The following is a 22,463-nucleotide window of genomic DNA, read 5'->3' as shown; positions in this document are numbered from 1 at the left end:
ATCTTACTATTTTTTTAATTTTGTATTGATTATTTTTTGTGTGAATTATTCCGTTAAAGTATCCCCTATAACAAGTGGTTTTATTTTGGATAGAAACAACAAAATTTTTTTGCAGTCCTAACGATCATATGATTCCAACAGAATGGTTTTCTATTTTTATTTATGTACATATCTACGGTAACGGAATGATTAGATCGCCCGCTGTTGTCATAAACACCTACGATTTTTGTGCTACCACCCCACTCGACGTTTGATTAAGTGGGGGTATAGATGATTTCCTCGAATGAGAAGTGATTCCAGCATTAAATGGTACAGATTTGACAGAATGCCAAAGAGGCCACTATCGTTTATTGCGTCTGAGTGAATGGCCATAGCGCGTGTGTCACATGAATGGTCATGGGATTTTAATATAATTTCAATGCTAACAATAGGTAAGTGTTTTTTTCATCAGAGGAAATTTCACAAAAAAAAATAACAGGTCACATTTTTAATTTGGTATACGACATTTTCTTTCCAATAACTTAATTGTATCAATTCCCTTCATCTTCTGGTCCAATAAGCTTTTAATAATATGCAATTAATCTTTTAATTGAAATTCATTTCAGATTCAATAAAAAATCTTTTTCGTCCCAAAATAAATCAAATCTTTGAAATTATGTAATGGTACCCAAATTTATTATTCTGCTATTGTAATACTGGAATTTTCTTCGGAAATACAAGATTTGTGGGCAAAGAAGATTAAGGAACATGATAAATTGAGTCATTGAAAAGTATGGTAGGTTAGGTTAGGTTAGGTTAAAGTGGCAGCCCGATTAAATTTCAGGCTCACTTAGACTATTCAGTCCATTGTGATACCACATTTAACTAAAAGTACCTATTACATATGGGCACTTCTAGTCTTAACCACTGAACCTTCTCTATTATTTACTTTTGTGGAACCAACCAGATTGCTCCAAAAACATTAACAAACTGCTTAAGTTAACGTTTTCCAGGTCAGCCAGTAATCTAAAGCTATATGCTCCTAAAATTCGCTTACGCCTTACACAAAAAGCAGGACACTCACACAAGAGGTGTTTAATTGATTCCTTTTCCTCCACGTCATGACAGCTTATACAATAGTCATTATACTTCGCACCTATAGTTTTTGCAAATTCGCCTATCAGGCAGCGACCCGTTATAGCAGATATTAGGAGTGCTATCTGACGCCTTGAGAACACTAGCATATCTAGTGAGCGGTTTAAGTTTAAATGGGGCCATATTTGCTTGGTGTCGTTACAACCCTTGCATTTTTCCCATCGAATATTGGCCATCATAACAGCCTTCTCACGCAGTAAGAGCTTGCAGGTGGCCAGAGGCATACCAACAGATTCTAGTTCCCCTGGAATATGTAAGGTAGTTCCTAGCCTTGCTAACACATCTGCTTCACAGTTCCCCGGTATGTTCCTATGACCAGGCACCCATATTAGGTGAATATTGTACTGCTCAGCCATCTCGTTGAGAGATTTGCGGCAGTCTATGGCCGTTTTTGAGTTAAGGAACACAGAGTCCAAGGATTTTATTGCAGGTTGACTGTCTGAGTATATATTAATGCCAATATTTGTTGGAACATTACTTCTCAGCCAATTCACCACCTCTCTTATTGCCAATATTTCAGCCTGAAAAACACTACAGTGATTAGGTAATCTTTTCGCTATTCGAATTTCCAGATCTTTAGAATATACTCCGAACCCCACTTGTCCATTCAATTTGGAGCCATCAGTATAGAAATCTATATATCTTTTATTCCCCGGGGTCTGTGTACACCACGCCTCACTGTTGGGAATTAGAGTTTCAAACTTTTTGTCGAAAAGTGGTTTTGCCAGGGTGTAATCCACTACGTTAGGCACATCTGGCATTACTTTGAGGACCGAACTATGACCGTACATTTTTTCCGACCACAGCGATAGCTCGCGCAACCGCACAGCCGTTGTTGCAGCTGACTGTTTGGCCAAAATGTCTAAAGGCAATAGATGTAGCATGACATTAAGGGAGTCTGTTCCTGTCTTACTAAATGCGCCTGAGATACATAAGCTCGCCATACGCTGAACTTTATCTAAACAAGTCGGTTTCTGAAGTGCCGGCCACCAGACTACAACACCATATAGCATTATAGGTCTAACCACTGCCGTGTATAGCCAATGCACAATTTTTGGTCTTAGTCCCCACTTTTTCCCTATTGCCTTTTTGCACGAGTACAAAGCTACCGTGGCTTTTCTCGCCCTCTCTTCAATATTAAGCCTAAAATTCAGCTTCCTGTCCAAAATAACGCCAAGGTATTTTGCACACTCACCAAAGGGAATTTCAGTACCCCCTAAGGAAATGGGCCTAACCTTGGGAGTTTTGCTATCTTTGCAGTACATGACTATTTCTGTCTTTGCTGGATTTACACCAAGACCATTATCTTTCGCCCATTTCTCAGTCATCCGGAGAGCTCTCTGTATAATATCTCTGATTGTGGATGGGAATTTTCCCCTGACTGCTAGCGCCACATCATCTGCGTATGCCACCACTTTTATCCTTTCTTTTTCTAGAGAAACCAGAAGGTTGTTTATAGCAACATTCCAAAGGAGAGGTGATAGAACTCCTCCTTGGGGAGTGCCTCTGTTCACATACCTTTGTATGTTTGCTTGCCCTAGTGTGGCTGAAATACGTCTCTTCATTAGAAGTTCGTCTAGCAGCCTAAGTATACCTGGATCAACATTCAGAGTTGTCAGTCCATTTAATATCGAGCTCGGATGGACATTATTGAACGCCCCTTCGATGTCTAGAAACGCCACGATTGCGTATTCTTTGACAGATAGTGAGCTTTCAATAAAGCTGACTAGTTCATGCAATGCGGTCTCAGTAGACCTGCCCTTCGAGTATGCATGCTGTCGTTTCGAGAGCAAACCTGAATCCACGCTAGTTCTAAGATACATGTCTATCATCCTCTCCAGGGTCTTAAGTAGGAATGAGGATAAGCTGATTGGTCGGAAATCCTTCGCACTCGAGTGAGAGACTTTTCCTGCTTTAGGTATGAAGACGACTTTTGTTTCCCTCCACTTTTCTGGAATATATGCTAAGTTTACACATTGTTTATATATCACCGTCAACCAGGGGATAATTCTTTCAGCCACTGCCTGTAACTCCGCCGGAGTAATTCCATCAGGTCCGGGGGATTTGAATGGTCCAAAGCTATTTAAAGCCCATTTTATTCTAGATTCCGACACAATTTCCTCGATAGGAAATGATCGCTGAGCCTCTGTTACACCGCCGGAACATGGTTCAACCGTCTGATTTCCAGGGAAGTGTGTGTCCAAAAGTACCTCCAACGTCTCCTCACTGGACGTTGTCCAATTTCCCTCCGATGTTTTAATGAAACCTGGAGCGGTGTTAGTGGATGCTAGTACCTTCCGTAGTCTGGAAGCCTCTGACGTATTCTCAATACTGCTACAGTAATCATCCCAAGAGTTTTGTTGAGACCTTCTCAGTTCTCGTTTATATTCTCTCAGATTCATCTTGTAAGTGTCCCAATCCTCCGGAGCTCTTGTGGACTTTGCTTTGTTAAAGAGCTTCCTGCAGGATTTCCTCATATTACTTAACTCCGTAGTCCACCATGGCGGCCGATTTTTCCCCCTTGGCTTTCCTCTAGGGCATGCAGCTTTCAGTGAAATGTTGAAGGCCTTAGTAATCCGCTCCACTGCGTGTTCGATATCTTGCACAGTGCTCATATTTGTCTCCGGCACTTCCGGTATCATCAAATTGAACGATTCCCTATACCTATTCCAATCAGCTTTCCTAACATTTGGCGGAAATATGGTCTTTGAAGTACGAACAGTCAATCTGAAACTGATGTAGCGATGATCTGAGAAGCTATGTTCCCTCAAAACTTGCCACTCAGATATCTTATCATTCAGTTCCGGAGAGGTCAACGTTACGTCCAAAACCTCTTGTCTGTTCCTGGTGACGAAGGTTGGTGCATCTCCCTTATTGCAAACTACCAGGTTAGTACGCAAAATAAACTCTATTAACGGCTCTCCCCTTGCATTAGTATCACTACTTCCCCAAATACTATGATGTGCATTTGCATCGCATCCCATAATGAGTTTTGTCTTTGTTTTTAGTGACTCCTCAACTAAGGTCTTAACGGCACAGGGTGGCATATCCCTATCATGTCCCATGTAGACCGAAGATACCCAATATTTGCATGTGGATATCTCTAGACTGGCTACGACAGTGTCTGCATTGCTCAATGAAGGAAGCAGAAACAAGTTTAGTTCGTTTTTAGCAATAATACATGCTCGATTTATATCGTTACTGGTATTATGCAAAAGTTTGAAACCCGGAGTGCTTAATTCACAGATCTTGTTCTTATATATGTATGGTTCTTGAATAAGAACTATATCTATGTCTCCTTTCATCAGGAGAACTTTTAAGGCAGCACAAGCGGCCTTACAATGGTGAAGATTTATCTGGAGGAACCGTAGAACCATCCAAATTTTCAACCACCGTCACATCAGCCGCTTCAATTGAGTCATCAAGGGCTTCCTCTTCACAGATCTCGGTGACTCTCGCAACAATCCGCGGTTCAGCTTTGGTGAGGCTTGAGCCTGTAGAAACTTCCCGCATATGATTTTCGCCATAGTCTGTAGGTTTTATGTCTCCTTCGGCTTCGCTAGGAGATTTTTTCACTGCTGACTCTACCGGAGGCTTGTCCGTTTCGGTATCCTTTGGCTGATCGCTTTTGTATACCTTCATATGGATATCATGAAAGCCATAACTTACGCGTCCTTGGTTCTGGGCTAGATGTGGCAGCGACTCTATGTTTAATATAAACACCGCATGTCGTCTTGGTCCATCCACCTCATCCAAACGACCAACCTTCCAATCGGCGGTTGGTAGATCTGGGTTACATTCTTTTAGTCTCTCTAGTATTGACTCAGGATCAGGAGGGTTTGCCGGTATCCATGCATGTGCTCTAGGTTTAGCCGGTATGTCTTTTTTATCGACTAACTCCAAAGCGGCTCCTTCCCAAACTTCACCAATTAGCATCAATGCAGCTTTAAAGCAATCCATAGACCTCTGGTCTGCAAAAGCTATTAACTTATATCGTCCTTGATACCATCCAGCATCTTGCCGTCGAGGACTTGGTCCGGGAAACTTTTTTCGCACCTCTGAGTAGACACCAGACATCGCGTTCTCAATTTCCCCCCATTTTTGCCTTGGAATCATACCGTCCAATGCTCCTTTATTAATAATAGCCATCACAAGGCTGTCTTTTGCAACTGAGGCAAACGATCTTTGATCCCGTTTAGAGGATGGTAGCTCATCCGGTGATCGTTCCCTTTTTCCAGCTTCAAGAATTCCTTGAGCCCATTTTAAGGAATCGCTTTGCTTAGCCGACAACGTGCTTGGGTCGACTGATCCTAATTTCTTTAGGATAAACAAAGCATTTCTTCGTTCCTTGAATCTCTTTCGAGAGGGATTGCCTCCTTTTGATGTCGTCACCTTAGAAAAGGTTCGACTTGCCAAAGTGTCACCGCCAGTCGACCCGTCTACAGGTCGACTAATTGGGCCTGACTCTTGGTCGCTGCCCAAATTTATAACTTCAGTCGTTACCCGTCCACTGGGCCCTGAAGTTAGCAACCCAGTGGATGACTTTGAATTTCGCTGCATGGTGGTTTATTATTTCCACCACACGTGAAATTCGTAATAAGTACTTATTACGATGAAATACTCCGCTAGTAGAAAACACGTCCGTTCAGTTCGACGGTTGAATAACCAATAAAAAGTATGGTAACTATACACGCCTAATTATACATCCCAGCAAAATATAATCATAAAATTGCAAAGTTGTAAGCGCAGCATTCAGCGCTACTTATTCTAAATGTGTAAGCAAGTTCTTCGTTTCCCAGCAAAAAATTTGGAAGTTCTTCCAAAGGCACAACTTTAAAAGCACTTCCAGAAGATGCACTCCCAATGATGTTCTTTATTTTAACTACCCAGGAAGTTCTTTTGATTAGATTTTTTACTTTTTTTTTGTTTCAAATAGGTTAAAAACAGAGTAAGAATTCATAAAATGGTATAAATTATTTAAATTTTGTGGACAAAAATGCTAAATCCAATCTGAAAAAAAATATTTGAGGTCAAACGTTTCCGACAAGCGTTAGAATCCATTAAAAATTATAAGAAATTATTAGGAAAATTATTTATTTGACAAAATATCACAGAATTTTTTAATTTACATTCAAAACATTAAATTCGGATCACACCTGGAGAAGTGATGCAAATTCAGTGCAACGGCTGTTGAAATGGATGACTTCCGTCCTATGACAAGCCCATGTTAAATTCATCGCTTCTGCGTCAATTTTGCACCACTTCCGGATCCTAAATGAACTTTATCATTACTTTTTTGGCGACGCTTTTTTTGCTGGGTTATAGCGGGTGGCAATTTCGTAACACTAAAGTAAGCGGATGCATCTTTCTTCGTTTGCCAAGTTGCACTTCTCTAGGCAAGAGCTTTTTGAATTTTTTTTTTTATCACGACTTCTTACGAACGAACGATTTTGTGCGAAGATATATTAGTAAAAATAATAGTTGATGGCTTGTGTTTGAAGGATAAAGACGTGTTTTGCGGACGATCCAACTCATTTTATCTTGTTTTGAACATTGTTTAATTTAATTCAAGGTAAAAATAACTATTAGGGTACTTTGGTGCTATTAGGGTTCCATATGTGAAATTATTATGTACATTTTTAAGCGCACTAAATTTGCAATAATTGCCTCATGTAAATTTACTTCTTCAGCAAATTTCAAAATGATCACAGATTCTTGAACATGACATGCATTTTACATATTGAACCAAAAAAATGTTGGACCATAACAATTTAGAGCTAAAAATTCCCATATTGGTTGATGACAATGCCCGTTTAATTATCGAGTTTTCAATTCAGATATGTTTGTATTATAGTATTATAAAAAGGGACCCCATTTTCATCCAAGATTTAGCGAATTTCTTCAGCAACAACAATCATAAACTCATTCTTTTCTATCTTTGGGAATTCATAATGTGTTCCAACAACTAGGATAAACAGGGAAGTATCGCGATTGGTGTGTAATCCCTATTATTTTTCGGGATAAGCCTAGTACTAAGATCACGTTTTCGCACGAAAAACTGTTATACTCCATACGTTAGCGCGGAGTAAATGCGAAATCTTTGTTTTGAGCTTTTTACATATTTATACAACCCTGGATTTTTCGCACGAAAAAATAGGCAGGTATATTATTTCGCATAAATAAGGTAACATCCCTGGGTTTGAGACCCTTTATACGGAGATATATGAAGATATCCGTTTTTCGCAGAAACGAACTTAGTACTAAGCAATAGGTATAATTTTAGCTCATTTGGGGAAACAGTTGTCATTTTTGGAAAGGTTCATTACAGATACTCGCGTTTTTGAAAAATTACTATCCCTCCTGTTCTGGTTTACGATTTCGCAAACGCAAAATCTTCTTCTTTCCATATAATCTAAACAACAATGTGTTATAATTCTATTACGGCTACATGTATTTTAATGAGACTGGAACTAATCGTTCCCTTTTGTCCAATGATCATACAATTTGGAAATATATTTTAACTTCTGTACAAATTTTATTTACAATCAAGCGAATTGAACAAATACATTAATTACTCAGTCTAAGTATGTCAGTTTAATTATATTCACATTTTCGAAATATTTTCTTTAAGTCGTTGTAATTCCGCTGAGATCTCCGTGGGAAGGTATGGACCGATTTGACTGGAGAAATACTCTTCAATGTCAGCTACTTCTTGTTGCCAGAACGTTTTCGGCAAACTAAACAGTTTTCGCATATCCGTCTCAGATGTCATTTCTGGGGTATTAATTGCGTTCGCAGTTGGCAAAAGCCCAATGGGAGATTCTTGGAAGCATTTCTCCCCCTCAACACGACGAAAGATCCAGTCAAGTACTCTAGAATTGTCTCCAAATCCTGGCCACAAAAATTTTCCATCTTCGTCTTTGCGGAACCAGTTGACATTGAAAATTTTTGGAACATTTCCACGTTGTTCCATAGATAACCAATGTTTCAAGTAGTCTCCGAAATTGTAGCCAAAGAAGGGACGCATAGCGAAAGGATCGTGCATTATAACTTTGCCTTTGTGTTCAGCAGCAGCTGTAGCTTCACTACGCATAGATGCACCCATAAATACGCCATGAGACCAGTTTCTTGCTTCGTACACTAATGGAACGCCCTCGGGACGGCGACCACCAAACAGAATTGCACTAATTGGAACCCCAGCACTTTCTTCCCAAGCTGGATCAATGATGGGACACTGTGAGGCTGGTGTACAAAAACGTGAGTTTGGATGAGCAGAAGGCTTATTTGATTGGGGTGACCATGATTTGCCCAACCAATCGGTTACAGTAACGTTTTCTATTGTACTTGGGTCCATTCCCTCCCAGTATACTCCTCCATCTGATGTAGATGCAACATTGGTGAACAATGAATTTTTGAAAATTGTTTTCATTGCAATTGGGTTGGTGGCCATAGACGTGCCGGGTGCTACACCAAAGAAGCCATTCTCAGGATTAATGGCCCTCAAAGTTCCGTCTTTATCGAACTTCATCCATGCGATGTCATCGCCAACACATTCAACTTTGTAACCAGGAAGAGTAGGTGTCATCATCGCCAAGTTGGTTTTACCGCAGGCAGAAGGAAAAGCAGCAGCTATGTAGATTTTCTTTCCTCGTGCATTCGTAATGCCTAAAATAAGCATGTGCTCAGCCAACCAACCTTCTCTTTTGGCAATTGTGCTGCCAATTCGCAAAGCAAAGCACTTCTTGCCAAGTAAAGAATTACCTCCATACCCAGATCCATAAGAGACGATTTCATTGTTATCTGGTCGGTGTAAAATAATTGTGCGTTCGGGATCGCATGGCCATGATGGGATTGCGTGTCTTCCACTTTTGGGAGTCCCCACCGAGTGAAGACATTTCACAAATTCACCATCGCCTTCGTTTAGTTGATCTATAACCTTTGTGCCCGCTCTGGTCATAATTTTCATAGATTCCACAACATATGGCGAATCGGTGATCTCGATTCCAATTTTTGATAGTGGTGACCCAACTGGGCCCATCGAGAAAGGTATGATGTACATGGTGCGACCTTTCATGCATCCAGGAAAACGCTCAGCTATTGCCTTCTTCATGTCCTCGGGAGATATCCAATTACCTAAAGCGCCGGGTGTTGCGTCCTTTGTCACAGGGATGCTTTCTTCCTTATTTTTGGTGCAGATGAAAGTGCGGGACTCTACTCGGGCCACATCTGCTGGATTTGTTCGAGCAAGCCAACAGTTGTCGTACTTGGGCAAAGGAGTTATGGTTCCTTGATTCATCATGAGCTGTTGGAGAATTGTGCTCTCCTGTTTACTCCCATCACATATATGCACTCGATCCGGTTGACAAAGATCCACACATTCCTTAACATAGCTCTTGACAGCTGAAGTTAAATGTGTAGGATTTCCGTAAGCGTAACTCGATAGAGCTCGTACTGAAAGACGTACATAGTACCCATACAAACCTTGGCCAAATTTGGAACTAAAAGCAAAAACAAAAAACAATGACTAAATTAGAAAATGTGTACAAAAATAATAATTAAAAATATGATGCAGAATAGCGAAAATGCAATTTAAACACATTTGAGAAATATTTGGGATTAGACTCGCATTCTCGATTGCAAGATGGACAATTTCTTACATATCCGAACTCGATAAAGTTTAGTTAGAATAGAAAAGATGGTCGATAGGAGCCCAACAATTATTCGGCTCAGAATGTCATGATACTAATTTCGTACTAACAGATTTTGAAGAAATGCTTGTATGTATTGAAATACATTTGAAAAGTTTTTGGAAATAACACGTGGTGACCTGCGGCTTTTACAGTTGGTAGAATTTTACCTACAATGGTTGGTTGTTTACTGTTTGGTAGATTCGTAGGATTCTTGATGTTTCGGTAGATTTTGCGAAATATTCCTTTCCAACTAAGAGGTACTTCAATTCTGCATAGAAATAAAATTTTGAAAAAATTGTGTACTGTTGGTCAAGCTACCATTGATTGACAGAACGCATTTGGAATTACCTGTGTTTGTACAAATTCAAAACAATCAACGTTTCTTGAAGGTATGTAATTGTGAAATGTGAATACCGTTTTCGTTGAAGCCTGTTTATATTCAACGGACTAAAATAATATATTTTTTTATTCATTCCCTTTAGTGAGCAATTTTATTTCGTTAAATTGGTCAATCAATCAAAACCATCATTGTAATCAAAAATCATCTAGTGTAAGAATATTTTTGTAATCAAGAGGTGCACACAAAAAATTGTCACCGAAATTTTTTCAATTAAACACTTAATTGAATTTGGAAACGGATTCAATTAATATGTTAATTGATTCAATTAATTAATTTAATATATATATATATATATATATATATATATATATATATATATATATATATATATATATATATATATATATATATATATATATATATATATATATATATATATATATATATATATATATATATATATATATATATATATATATATATATATATATATATATATATATATATATATATATATATATATATATATATATATATATATATATATATATATATATATATATATATATATATATATATATATATATATATATATATATATATATATATAAAAGGGTGATTCTTTTGAGGTTAGGATTTTCATGCATTAGTATTTGACAGATCACGTGGGATTTCAGACATGGTGTCAAAGAGAAAGATGCTCAGTATGCTTTGACATTTCATCATGAATAGACTTACTAACGAGCCACAACGTCGAATTTTCAGTGAATGGGCCCTAGGAAAGTTGGCAGAAAATCCGCTTTTTTATCGACAAATTTTGTTCAGCGATGAGGCTCATTTCTGGTTGAATGGCTACGTAAATAAGCAAAATTGCCGCATTTGGAGTGAAGAGCAACCAGAAGCCGTTCAAGAACTGCCCATGCATCCCGAAAAATGCACTGTTTGGTGTGGTTTGTACGCTGGTGGAATCATTGAACCTTTTTTATTCAAAGATGCTGTTGGACGCAACGTTACGGTGAATGGCGATCGCTATCGTTCGATGCTAACAAACTTTTTGTTGCCAAAAATGGAAGAACTGAACTTGGTTGACATGTGGTTTCAACAAGATGGCGCTACATGCCACACAGCTCGCGATTATATGGCCATTTTGAGGGAAAACTTCGGAGAACAATTCATCTCAAGAAATGGACCGGTAAGTTGGCCACCAAGATCATGCGATTTGACGCCTTTAGACTATTTTTTGTGGGGCTACGTCAAGTCTAAAGTCTACAGAAATAAGCCAGCAACTATTCCAGCTTTGGAAGACAACATTTCCGAAGAAATTCGGGCTATTCCGGCCGAAATGCTCGAAAAAGTTGCCCAAAATTGGACTTTCCGAATGGACCACCTAAGACGCAGCCGCGGTCAACATTTAAATGAAATTATCTTCAAAAAGTAAATGTCATGGACCAATCTAACGTTTCAAATAAAGAACCGATGAGATTTTGCAAATTTTATGCGTTTTTTTAAAAAAAAAGTTATCAAGCTCTTAACAAATCACCCTTTATATATATATATATATATATATATATATATATATATATATATATATATATATATATATATATATATATATATATATATATATATATATATATATATATATATATATATATATATATATATATATATATATATATATATATATATATATATATATATATATATATATGTTTGTTTTGAAAATACAAAATTAGTTTCTTTTAGTGAGCATTCTTATATCGTCAAATTGTGCAATCAAAAGGTGGGTACCGTATTGATGTTTTAAAATTGTAACAGTTTTTCACTCCTAGTTTTCTTAAAATCAAGAGCGGTGTGGATGCGTTTACCAACGCTACTTCGTCTCCCAGCGTTTACCTGTTTGAACCCAAAATATGAAAAATATCAGAAAATCGCAATAAATGTGTATAATAAAAATATGAATTTTCCATTTATATTTTTTATTTCCAGAATTTGCAATGCATCAATATAATTCCAAATATTATATTGCTTTGCCATTATTTTTGTTTCTGATTGGTTCAAATTTTAATGAATATGTGGAAATTTAGAAAAGGAATTTCTACTAAAATTAAACTTGCCTAGCCCCTTTTATGCTAAAAGACTACAACGGCAAAAAAAAAACTCTGCAACCTGGAACTAAGAATTCAACTTGATACTCTATGCAGGTAATATTTAACAAAATTAACTTTTAATTGAAAAAAATAAGTTTTATTCTGTTTACTTTCAGAGAAACTTATTTAGATTACAGACTGCTGATTTATTGGAAATATAGGCTCATCTATACATTTGAGAAGGAACATGCTGACATGGATATTATTATAAGGAGGATAATGATCTATATTTATTATATTTCATTCCTTTAGTTTAGTTGTTATTGAGCGTAATTGTATGTGTAAGTCATGTTAGAACAAAACACACAAATAACAAGAACTAAATTCTTTTGTTTATAGAATAATTCACAAAAATAAAATATTGAATATTTTTTATTAGAAACGCACATTTTCTTTTATTTCAAACAAAATTAAATAAAATTTTGGGTGGGCATTAATTTCTTGATTGAAATTTATTGGCAATAATAATTAATTATTTAACTGAATCAATCAAATAGTTGATTGATTTTTGTCGCGAAATTAATTAAAATTTTAATTGATTCAATTAAAACATTGATTGAATTTTTGTCAAAAACCAATAATTTTTTGATTGATTCAATCACACAATTAATTGATTCCGTGACAAAAGTCAATTAAATTTTTAATTGAAAATCGTGTTAGTTTTCAATCAAAATGGGTGATTGATACTGTCATTTTCGTGATTGAAGACATTTCAAATAAAAAATGATTGATCTTTTAAAATTGTAAAATTCAAGTTGCGAAGTAGCTTTGGCATTAAATTGCAGTTTTGTGTTGTCTTTTTCAATTTGAATTCAAGAAAAGAGCAGCATATCTGATAAATAACATAGTGAGCTTCATTACACTCTCTGTGTAATGGATTTTTTTTTTCTTTTGGATTTAAAAATATAAAAAATATCCGAAAATCGAGATAAATGTGTATAATAAAAATATGTATTTTCTATTTATATTTTCAATTTCCAAAATTTACAAAGAATCATCCATATAATATCAAATATTACATTGCTTTGGCATAATTTTTGTCTCTGATTGGTTCAAATTTTGATAGACGATTTCAATGTGTGAAAATTTTAGAAAGGAATTACTACTAAATTAAATTAACCCTCTAATGCCCCATTTTTTCTGCTATCTGATCATATAGTCTAGGTTTCCGACACAAAAGCAAGATAACGAAACAAGAAAAATCAATATGGTAAAATCCAGTGTGTTCTGCAAAGTCTCTTGTAGAGTTTTGACTAAGTTTTGTTCTTATTATACCCATTTTTGTTGTCTTTAAGTGTGTTTTACCAAAAGGTAAAGGCGAGATTGGGCATTAGAGGGCACCTTTTTATGGTAACACATTACATATGCAAAAGAAGATTATAAGTCTGCACCCTGGAACTAAGAATTCAAAATGATATTCTACACACAAAAATAATCAACAACATTTTTTTCAATTAAACACTTAATTGAATTCGGAAACGGATTCAATTAATATGTTAATTGATTCAATTAATTATTAAATCAAATCCGAATAAAAACCAATTAAAACAAGTATAAACGGCCGTAAGTTCGGCCAGACCGAACCTTATGTACCCTCCACCATGGATTGCGTAGAAACTTCTACGAAAGACTGTCATCCACAATCGAATTACTTGGGTTGTGGTATCTTAAATCGTTTTATAAATTGTGAGTTAGTCCATACGTGGTATATATTAGACAAAAAAGGTATGTGTAGGTAAGTCTACAAATAATTACGAATCGATATGGACTTTTGCACGGTACGTAGGGAGCCAGAATTGAAATATGGGGGTCGCTTATATGGGGGCTATATACAATTATTGATATGGACCAATTTTTGTGTGATTGGGGATCGATTTATCTGAGGGCTATATATAACTATAGACCAATATGGACCTAGTTATGCATGGTTGTTAACGGCCATATACTAGCACAATGTACCAAATTTCAACTGACTCGGATGAAATTTGCTCCTCCAAGAGGCTCCAAAACCAAATCTCGGGATCGGTTTATATGGGGGCTATATATGATTATGAACTGATATGGACAACTTTTGGCATGGTTGTTAAATATCATATATTACCACCACGTACAAAACTTCAACCAGATCGGATGAATTTTGCTTCTTCAAAAGGCACCGGGGGTCAAATCTGGGGATCGGTTTATATGGGGGCTATATATAATTATGGACTGATATGAACCAATTCCTGCATGGTTGTTGGATACCATATACTAACATCACGTACCAAATTTCAACCGAATGGGATGAATTTTGCTCTTCCAAGGGGCTCCGGAGGTCAAATATGGACCGATCAATTTTTGCATGGCCATTAGAGACCATATACTAACACCATGTACGAAATTTCAGCCGGATCGGATGAATTTTGCTTCTCTTAGAGGCTCCGCAAGCCAAATCGGGGGATCGGTTTATATGGGGGCTATATATAATTATTGACCGATGTGGACCAATTTTTGCATAGTTGTTAGAGATCATATACTAACACCATGTACCAAATTTCAGCCGGATCGGATGAAATTTTCTTCTCTTAGAGGGTCTGCAAGCCAAATTATACGTAAAAGTGGACCGATATGGCCCATTTGCAATACCATCCGACCTACATCAATAACAACTACTTGTGCCAAGTTTGAAGTCGATAGCTTGTTTCGTTCGGAAGTTAGCGTGATTTCAACAGACGGACGGACGGACGGACATGCCCAGATCGACTCAGAATTTCACCACGACCCAGAATATATATACTTTATGGGGTCTTAGAGCAATATTTCGATGTGTTATAAACGGAATGACAAAGTTAATATACCCCCATCATATGGTGGAGGGTATAAAAATGATTGATATTTGTTACGTTTCCAATTAAAATATTATTTGATTCAATCAATTTGTTAATCAATTCGGAAATAATTTTCAATTACAATTGTGATTGATCCAATCACATTTGTGATTGAAATTGAATAATTTTGAGCAATGGAAAGAGTGAAAAGAGAGCAACAGAATGGGTATTTATTCAACAATGTATGATGGAGAGATCAGTCTGTGGAAGTGTCTCGTAACGAACGGTTGGGTTTTTGTTTTTCACGTAAATTGAAAAACATGATTGGCGACATTCTGTCTGCTGCATCCAAAATGTGTGCATAAATATTATGAGCGCAACAACACATCAAAAGGGTTGAAATAAATAAAGTGTGCAAAAACCAGGGATCCGGAGCGGAGCAAGCCCTTTTTTTGCCGGAGCGGGAGCGGAGCGGGAGCGGCATTTCTAAAATCCGGAGCGGAGCGGGAGCGGAGCGGTTTCCAAATGAAAAACCGCTCCGCTCCGAATAAAATATTACTTGAATGAAATGTGTAACTTTGAAATTACACTGTGTAGGTAATTTCAAATTTAGCTAGTACTTATCGTAGTGTGAGTAAACGTTTAAAATGTACGATATGTATTTTTGTACGTACGTACATTGGGGAAAACACAACGTGTTTTTTAGTAATTGTTTTCAAAAACGGCAAATGTTAAAATATATATCTAGTATGTGTGGTAAAAGTAACAACAGTACTTTCGATCAATTTCATCCCGTATTACTACAAAGATGTTTGTAATGAACGTCAAATAAATGCAATTAAACGATCTTATTTATATTTAATTTTTTAGTTTTCTACACTGAAAAAAATATTGTCGTGAAGTCAAAGATTCCATGTCCTTAGAATAAGAATGCAAATTTTGCTTAACATGGAAGACGCATTTCTCTAAAATAAGGTTTTTTTTCTTGTCCAAAAGGCAATAAACTTTTGAATGAAGTTGTAATGTCCTTATAATTAAGTGATTTTACTTAAAAATGTGTATCATAACATGAAAGATACAATTTTTGAGGTAAGGTCAACATGACTTTAATAATTAAGAAAAATTCTTTAAAATTAATAAAATTGTCTTTAAATTTGTTTCCTTTTTGCATCTTGCTTACAAAGCAAAAAATCGTTAAAAAATAAGACATGTTTTTCAACACTTTATTTTAAAGACGCTTTTTACTTGAAACATTGCATAATTTCCACTGGAAGTCGAGTCTTAATATGGAAAAAAAATAACTCGTTAACTCGTTTTTAAAGGATTTTGATAACAACTGACGAAAAAAAATCTAAAAAAATTAAAAATTAACATTTGCTTCCTAGAAGCAAGTACATAACCCCCAAATTTAAAAGAGAATTACGTCTTTAAAGTATCCTTACTTGTATTCTCCGCTTCTTTGGCTCGGAATTAATACCCAAACTGTTAAAGTAAAGACAAAATCTTTGGAACCGGGCATGCTTTTTTTCATTCACATTTGCTTTACTATTGTACTATATCCTAGCATTCTCTTATTTCTGATATTAGTTCTCGAAAATTTAATTAAAACCAGTAAGGAAAGTCTAAAGTCGGGCGGGGCCGACTATATTATACCCTGCACCACTTTGTAGATCTAAATTTTCGATACCATATCACATCCGTCAAATGTGTTGGGGCTATATATAAAGGTTTGTCCCAAATACATACATTTAAATATCACTCGATCTGGACAGAATTTGATAGACTTCTACAAAATCTATAGACTCAAAATTTAAGTCGGCTAATGCACTAGGGTGGAACACAATGTTAGTAAAAAAATATGGGAAACATTTAAATCTGGAGCAATTTTAAGAAAACTTCGCAAAAGTTTATTTATGATTTATCGCTCGATATATATGCATTAGAAGTTTAGGAAAATTAGAGTCATTTTTACAACTTTTCGACTAAGCAGTGGCGATTTTACAAGGAAAATGTTGGTATTTTGACCATTTTTGTCGAAATCAGAAAAACATATATATGGGAGCTATATCTAAATCTGAACCGATTTCAACCAAATTTGGCACGCATAGCAACAATGCTAATTCTACTCCCTGTGTAAAATTTCAACTAAATCGGAGTTAAAAATTGGCCTCTACGGTCATATGAGTGTAAATCGGGCGAAAGCTATATATGAGAGATATATCTAAATCTGAACCGATTTCAACCAAATTTGACACGCATAGCTATAATGCTAATTCTACTCCCTGTGCAAAATTTCAACTAAATCGGAGCAAAAAATTGGCCTCTGTGGGCAAATGATTGTAAATCGGGCGAAAGCTATATATGGGAGCTATATCTAAATCTGAACCGATTTGGCTGATATTTTGCAAGTTTTTCGAGACTCATAAAATATTCGGATGTACGGAATTTCAGGAAGATCGGTTGATATACACGCCAATTATGACCAGATCGGTGAAAAATATATATGGCAGCTATATCTAAATCTGAACCGATTTTTTCCAAAATCAATAGGGATCGTCTTTGAGCCGAAACAGGACCCTATACCAAATTTTAGGACAATCGGACTAAAACTGCGAGCTGTACTTTGCACACAAAAATACATCAACAGACAGACAGACAGACGGACAGACAGACAGACAGACGGACAGACAGACAGACGGACATCGCTAAATCGACTCAGAATTTAATTCTAAGACGATCGGTATACTAAACGATGGGTCTCAGATTTTTCCTTCTTGGCGTTACATACAAATGCACAAACTTATTATACCCTGTACCACAGTAGTGGTGAAGGGTATAATTATGGATAGTTTCAATTTTGGTTGAAAAATGTGCGCATATACATTTATTATACAATAAAGGGGAAAAAAGCGAAATTAGGTAACACTAGATCTGAGTAAGAATATTCGTAGGTATACCACGGACTGATGTCGATGGAGGTTGTTGCAAACATAAACATACACACACACATTACAAATATAACAAAACCTCTTCTCTACGTCTGTTGCAAAACAAAAAAAAAACTTTCGGAGAGTAGTTACTTCTACTCTGTGTATAGACTTTCAATTCCAATCAGCGTTGCCGTTTTGGTCCGATCGGACCAAAATTGGTCCAAAAGATTTCTAATTTTTAAATTTGGTCCGATGGTCAGACCAAACAGAATTTGGTCCATTTTGGTCCATTTTCATAAATTTGGTTTCTATCACATATTAAATAGTAGATGGTGCACCGCAAAGAATATTGTCGGGAGGCCAAATATTTCACATGCTTAAAATACGAATACGAATTTTGCTTAAGACGTATTTCTCTGAAATAAAGTTTTTTCCTTGTCTAAAAGTCTCTAAACTTTTCAATGAAGTCTGTTTGTCCTTATAGCTAAGTGATTCGACATAAAAATGTGTATCCTAACATGAATGCAAATTTCGTTTTAATGAAGTCAAAATGGAATTAATATTTCTGAAAAATTCTTCAAAATTAATAAAATATTTCAACACATTGTTTTAAAGTCATTATACCCTAAACCACATAGTGGTTAGAGTATAATAAGTTTGATCTGTCAAAAAATGTGCCTACAAGAAATATTGATTTTAGACCCCATAAAATATATACCGATCGACTCAGAATCACCTCCTGAGTCGATCTAGCGCTTGGCGTCCGTCCGTCTGCCCATGTATTTGTTGTTCACAGGATTTCGGTCGCAATTATTAACCGATTTTGATGAAATTTGGTACAGGGAGTTTTTTTGGGCACAAGGACGAACGTTATTGAATTTGGAAGAAATCAAATTTAGATATAGCTCCTATATATATGTATTGCCCGATTTCGACAAATGGGGTCACGTTGCACTTTTTTTACTAACCGATCGTCGTCAAATTTAGCACAAAATAATCTTCTGTATCACCCTTTAAGTCTGAAAATTTCATCGAAATCGGTTCAGATTTAGATATAGGTCCCATATATATGTATCGCCCGATTTTGACAAATTAGGTCATAAAACCCTTGATTATCAACCGATCTTACTCAAAGTTGGCGAAATGTAATCTTCTATAGCACTAACTATATGTGCAAAAAATCATCGAAATCGGTTCAGATTTAGCTATAGCTCCCATATATGTACCGCCCGATTTTTCTAAATAAAATAAAACTCAATTGAACAAATAATACAATGTTTGTACTATAATTTTCTCGAAGAGGAGCGGAGCGGAGCGATTTTTTTTTCTCGGAGCGGAGCGAGGAGCGTAGCGTTTTTATTTCTCCGGAGCGGAGCGGAAAAAATGGACCGCTCCGGATCCCTGGCAAAAACAAATGGCCACGTGGTGAAGGTTTGAAAAAATATATGACAACGCATTTGAAATTACCTGTGTTTGTGTTTTGTGGTATTGTAAAAATGGAAAACAATCTACGTTTATTGAAGGTAAGAAATTGTGAAATGTGAATACCGTTTCCCATTGAAGCCTGTTTAGATTAAACGGACTAAAATAATATATTTTTTATTCATTTCTTTTAGTGGCCAATTTTATTTCGTGAAATTGACCAATCAATCCCATCAACTCCATAATTTTATCAAATATATAAGAATATGTTTGCAATCAAAAGGTGGGTACCGTATTGATCTTTTAAAATTATAATTTTTTTCACACCTAGTTTTCTTAAAACTAGGGTGAACCAAAGTAAAGAGCAGTATATCTGATATATAAACTAATGAGCTGAATTATGTAATGGTAAAAAAGATATTTCTTTTGGATTTAAAAATATGATAAATATCCGAAAATAATAAAAATATGTATTTTCCATTTATATTTTTTTCTATTTCCAGAATTTGCAAAGTATCATCAATGTAATACCAAATATTACATTGCTTTCCCATTATTTTTGTCTTTGATTGGTTCAAATTTTAATAGACGATTTCAATGTGTGGAACTTTTGGAAAGGAATTGTTACTAAAATTAAATTACCGATATCCTTAATACACCTTTTTATGCTAAAAGACTACAACTGAAGAAGAAGATTAAAAATCTGCAACCTGGAACCAAGAATTGAACTTGATATTCTATGCAGGCAATGTTTAACAAAATTAACTTTTAATTGAACAAAATTAAAGTCGAATTATTCTGTTTACTTTCAGAAAAACTATTTTAGCTTACAGTCTGCTGAGTTATTGGAAATCTAGGCGCATTTACATATTAGAAGGAACATGCTGACATGGTTATTATTATAAGGAAGATAATGATTTATATAGTTTATTTGTTCACCCTATAGTTGTTGTTGATAGTAATTGTATTTGTAAGATATGTTAGAACAAAACACAAATGACAAGAACCAAATTTATTTGTCTATTGCGTAATCCAAAAAATAATAATATAATATGTTTTATAAGAAACACATATTTTCTTTTGTTTCAAATAAAACTAAATACGATTTTGGGGGTGCAATATATAAATTTTTTTATTGAAATTTATAGCCAATTTCAATTAATTATTTAATTGAATGAATCAAATAGTTGATTGATTTTTGTCGCGAAATTAATTAAAACTTTAATTGATTCAATTAAAACTGTGATTGAATTTTATGTTAAAATCAATCACGTTTTTAATTGATTCAATCACACAATTAATTGATTCCTTGACAAAAGTCAATTAAATTTTTAATTGAAAATCGTGTTGGTTTTCAATCAAAATGGGTGATTGATACTATCATTTTCGTGATTGAAGACATTTCAATTAAAAAATGATTGAATCCGAGATTTTCCTGATTGTAATAAAAAAAAAAAAAAATTGTGTGTATGCAGGTAAATTAACTTTTAATTGAACAAAAATAAGTTCTAATTTTTCTGTTTACATTCAGAAAAACTAAGTTAGCTTACAGACTTGGAAATCTAGGCGCATCTACATTTTAGAAAAGGAAGATGCTGAGATGGTTATTACGAAAAGGAAGATTATAAGTATTGATAAAACAAAATACACAAATAACAATAACCAAATTCTTTTGTTTATAGCATAATTCACAAAAATAAAATATTGAATATTTTTATGAAAAACGCATATCTTCTTTTATTTCAAAAAATTAAATAAGATTTTTGGTAAGCAATATATTAATTGTTTGATTGAAATTTATTGCCAATATCAATTAATTATGTAATTGAATCAATCATATAGTTGATTGATTTTTGTCGCGAATTTAATTAAAATTTTAATTGATTCAATTAAAACATTTATGGAATTTTATGTCAAAACCCATTCATTCCCAGAAAAAAAATTTGGAAGTTCTTCCAAAGGCACAACTTTAAAAGCACTTCCAGAAGATGCACTCCCAATGATGTTATTTATTTTAACTCCCCAGGAAGTTCTTTTAATTCAATTTTTTTATAACTTGGTTTTTTCATACTTTTAATGGGTGATTTTAACTGTTTTGTTTCAAATAGGTTAAAAACAGAGTAAGAATTCATAACATGGTACAAATCATTTAAATTTTGTCGAAAAAAAATGCTAAATCCAATCTGAAAAAATTGTAATTTTTTGAAAATATTTCAGTTCAAACGTTTCCGACAAGCGTTAGAATCCATTAAAAATTATAAAAAATTATAAAAATTATTTATTTGACAAAATATCACAGAATTTTTTAATTTACATCCAAAACATTGAATTCGGATTACACCTAAAGAAGTGATGCAAATTCAGTGCAACGGCTGCTGACAAGCCCATGTTAAATGCATCACTTCTGCGTCAATTTTGCACCACTTCCGGATCCAAAAAGAACATTTTCATTACATTTTTGGTGACGCTTTTTTTGCTGGGTTTTTATAATTGATTCAATCACACAATTAATTGATTTCGGGACAAAAGTCAATTAAATTTTTAATTAAAAATCGTGTTGGTTTCCAATCAAAATGGGTGATTCTCGTGATTTTCATTTTCGTTATTGAAGACATTTCAATGATTAAATCCGCGATTTTCGAGATTGAAATCAAATTTTGTGTGTAAAAAGGTTAAAGTGGCAGCCCGATTAAGATTCAGGCTCACTTAGACTATTCAGTCCATTGTGATTCCCTTCACGACCGATACAACGATTATAAAGACCTTCCAATTTTTTGATACCATTTTGGTAGTACTCCTTCGGTTTTGCCTTAAAACAGGCCTCAGTTTCTGCGATCGCCTCTTCATTGCAGCCAACTTTTTTCCTGCGAGCATCCTTTTGAGGTCTGAGAACAAGAAAAAGTCGCTGGGGGCCAGATATGGAGAATACGGTGGGTGGGGAGGCAAGCCCAATTCATGAATTTTTGCCATCGTTCTCAATGACTTGTGGC

At 35.2% G+C, this 22,463-nt stretch overlaps 1 protein-coding gene across 6 annotated transcripts in view; it reads right to left on the bottom strand.

The window, feature by feature from the left end:
• Positions 1-7,645: 7,645 nt before the first annotated feature.
• The window catches only part of LOC142238630 (phosphoenolpyruvate carboxykinase [GTP]-like), a 138,959-nt gene continuing 124,141 nt past the window's right edge, over positions 7,646-22,463 (bottom strand). For all 6 annotated transcript variants that reach the window (XM_075310317.1, XM_075310316.1, XM_075310319.1 and 3 more), the window contains one exon: positions 7,646-9,632. In XM_075310317.1, coding sequence (XP_075166432.1) covers positions 7,739-9,632 — 1,894 coding nt within the window. In that variant the 3' untranslated portion in view covers positions 7,646-7,738. The remainder of the gene's footprint in view (positions 9,633-22,463) is intronic.

The sequence above is a fragment of the Haematobia irritans genome, chromosome 5, assembly GCF_050003625.1.
Source record: "Haematobia irritans isolate KBUSLIRL chromosome 5, ASM5000362v1, whole genome shotgun sequence".
NCBI lineage: Eukaryota > Metazoa > Arthropoda > Insecta > Diptera > Muscidae > Haematobia > Haematobia irritans.
This window is presented reverse-complemented; position numbering and strand designations above follow the sequence as displayed.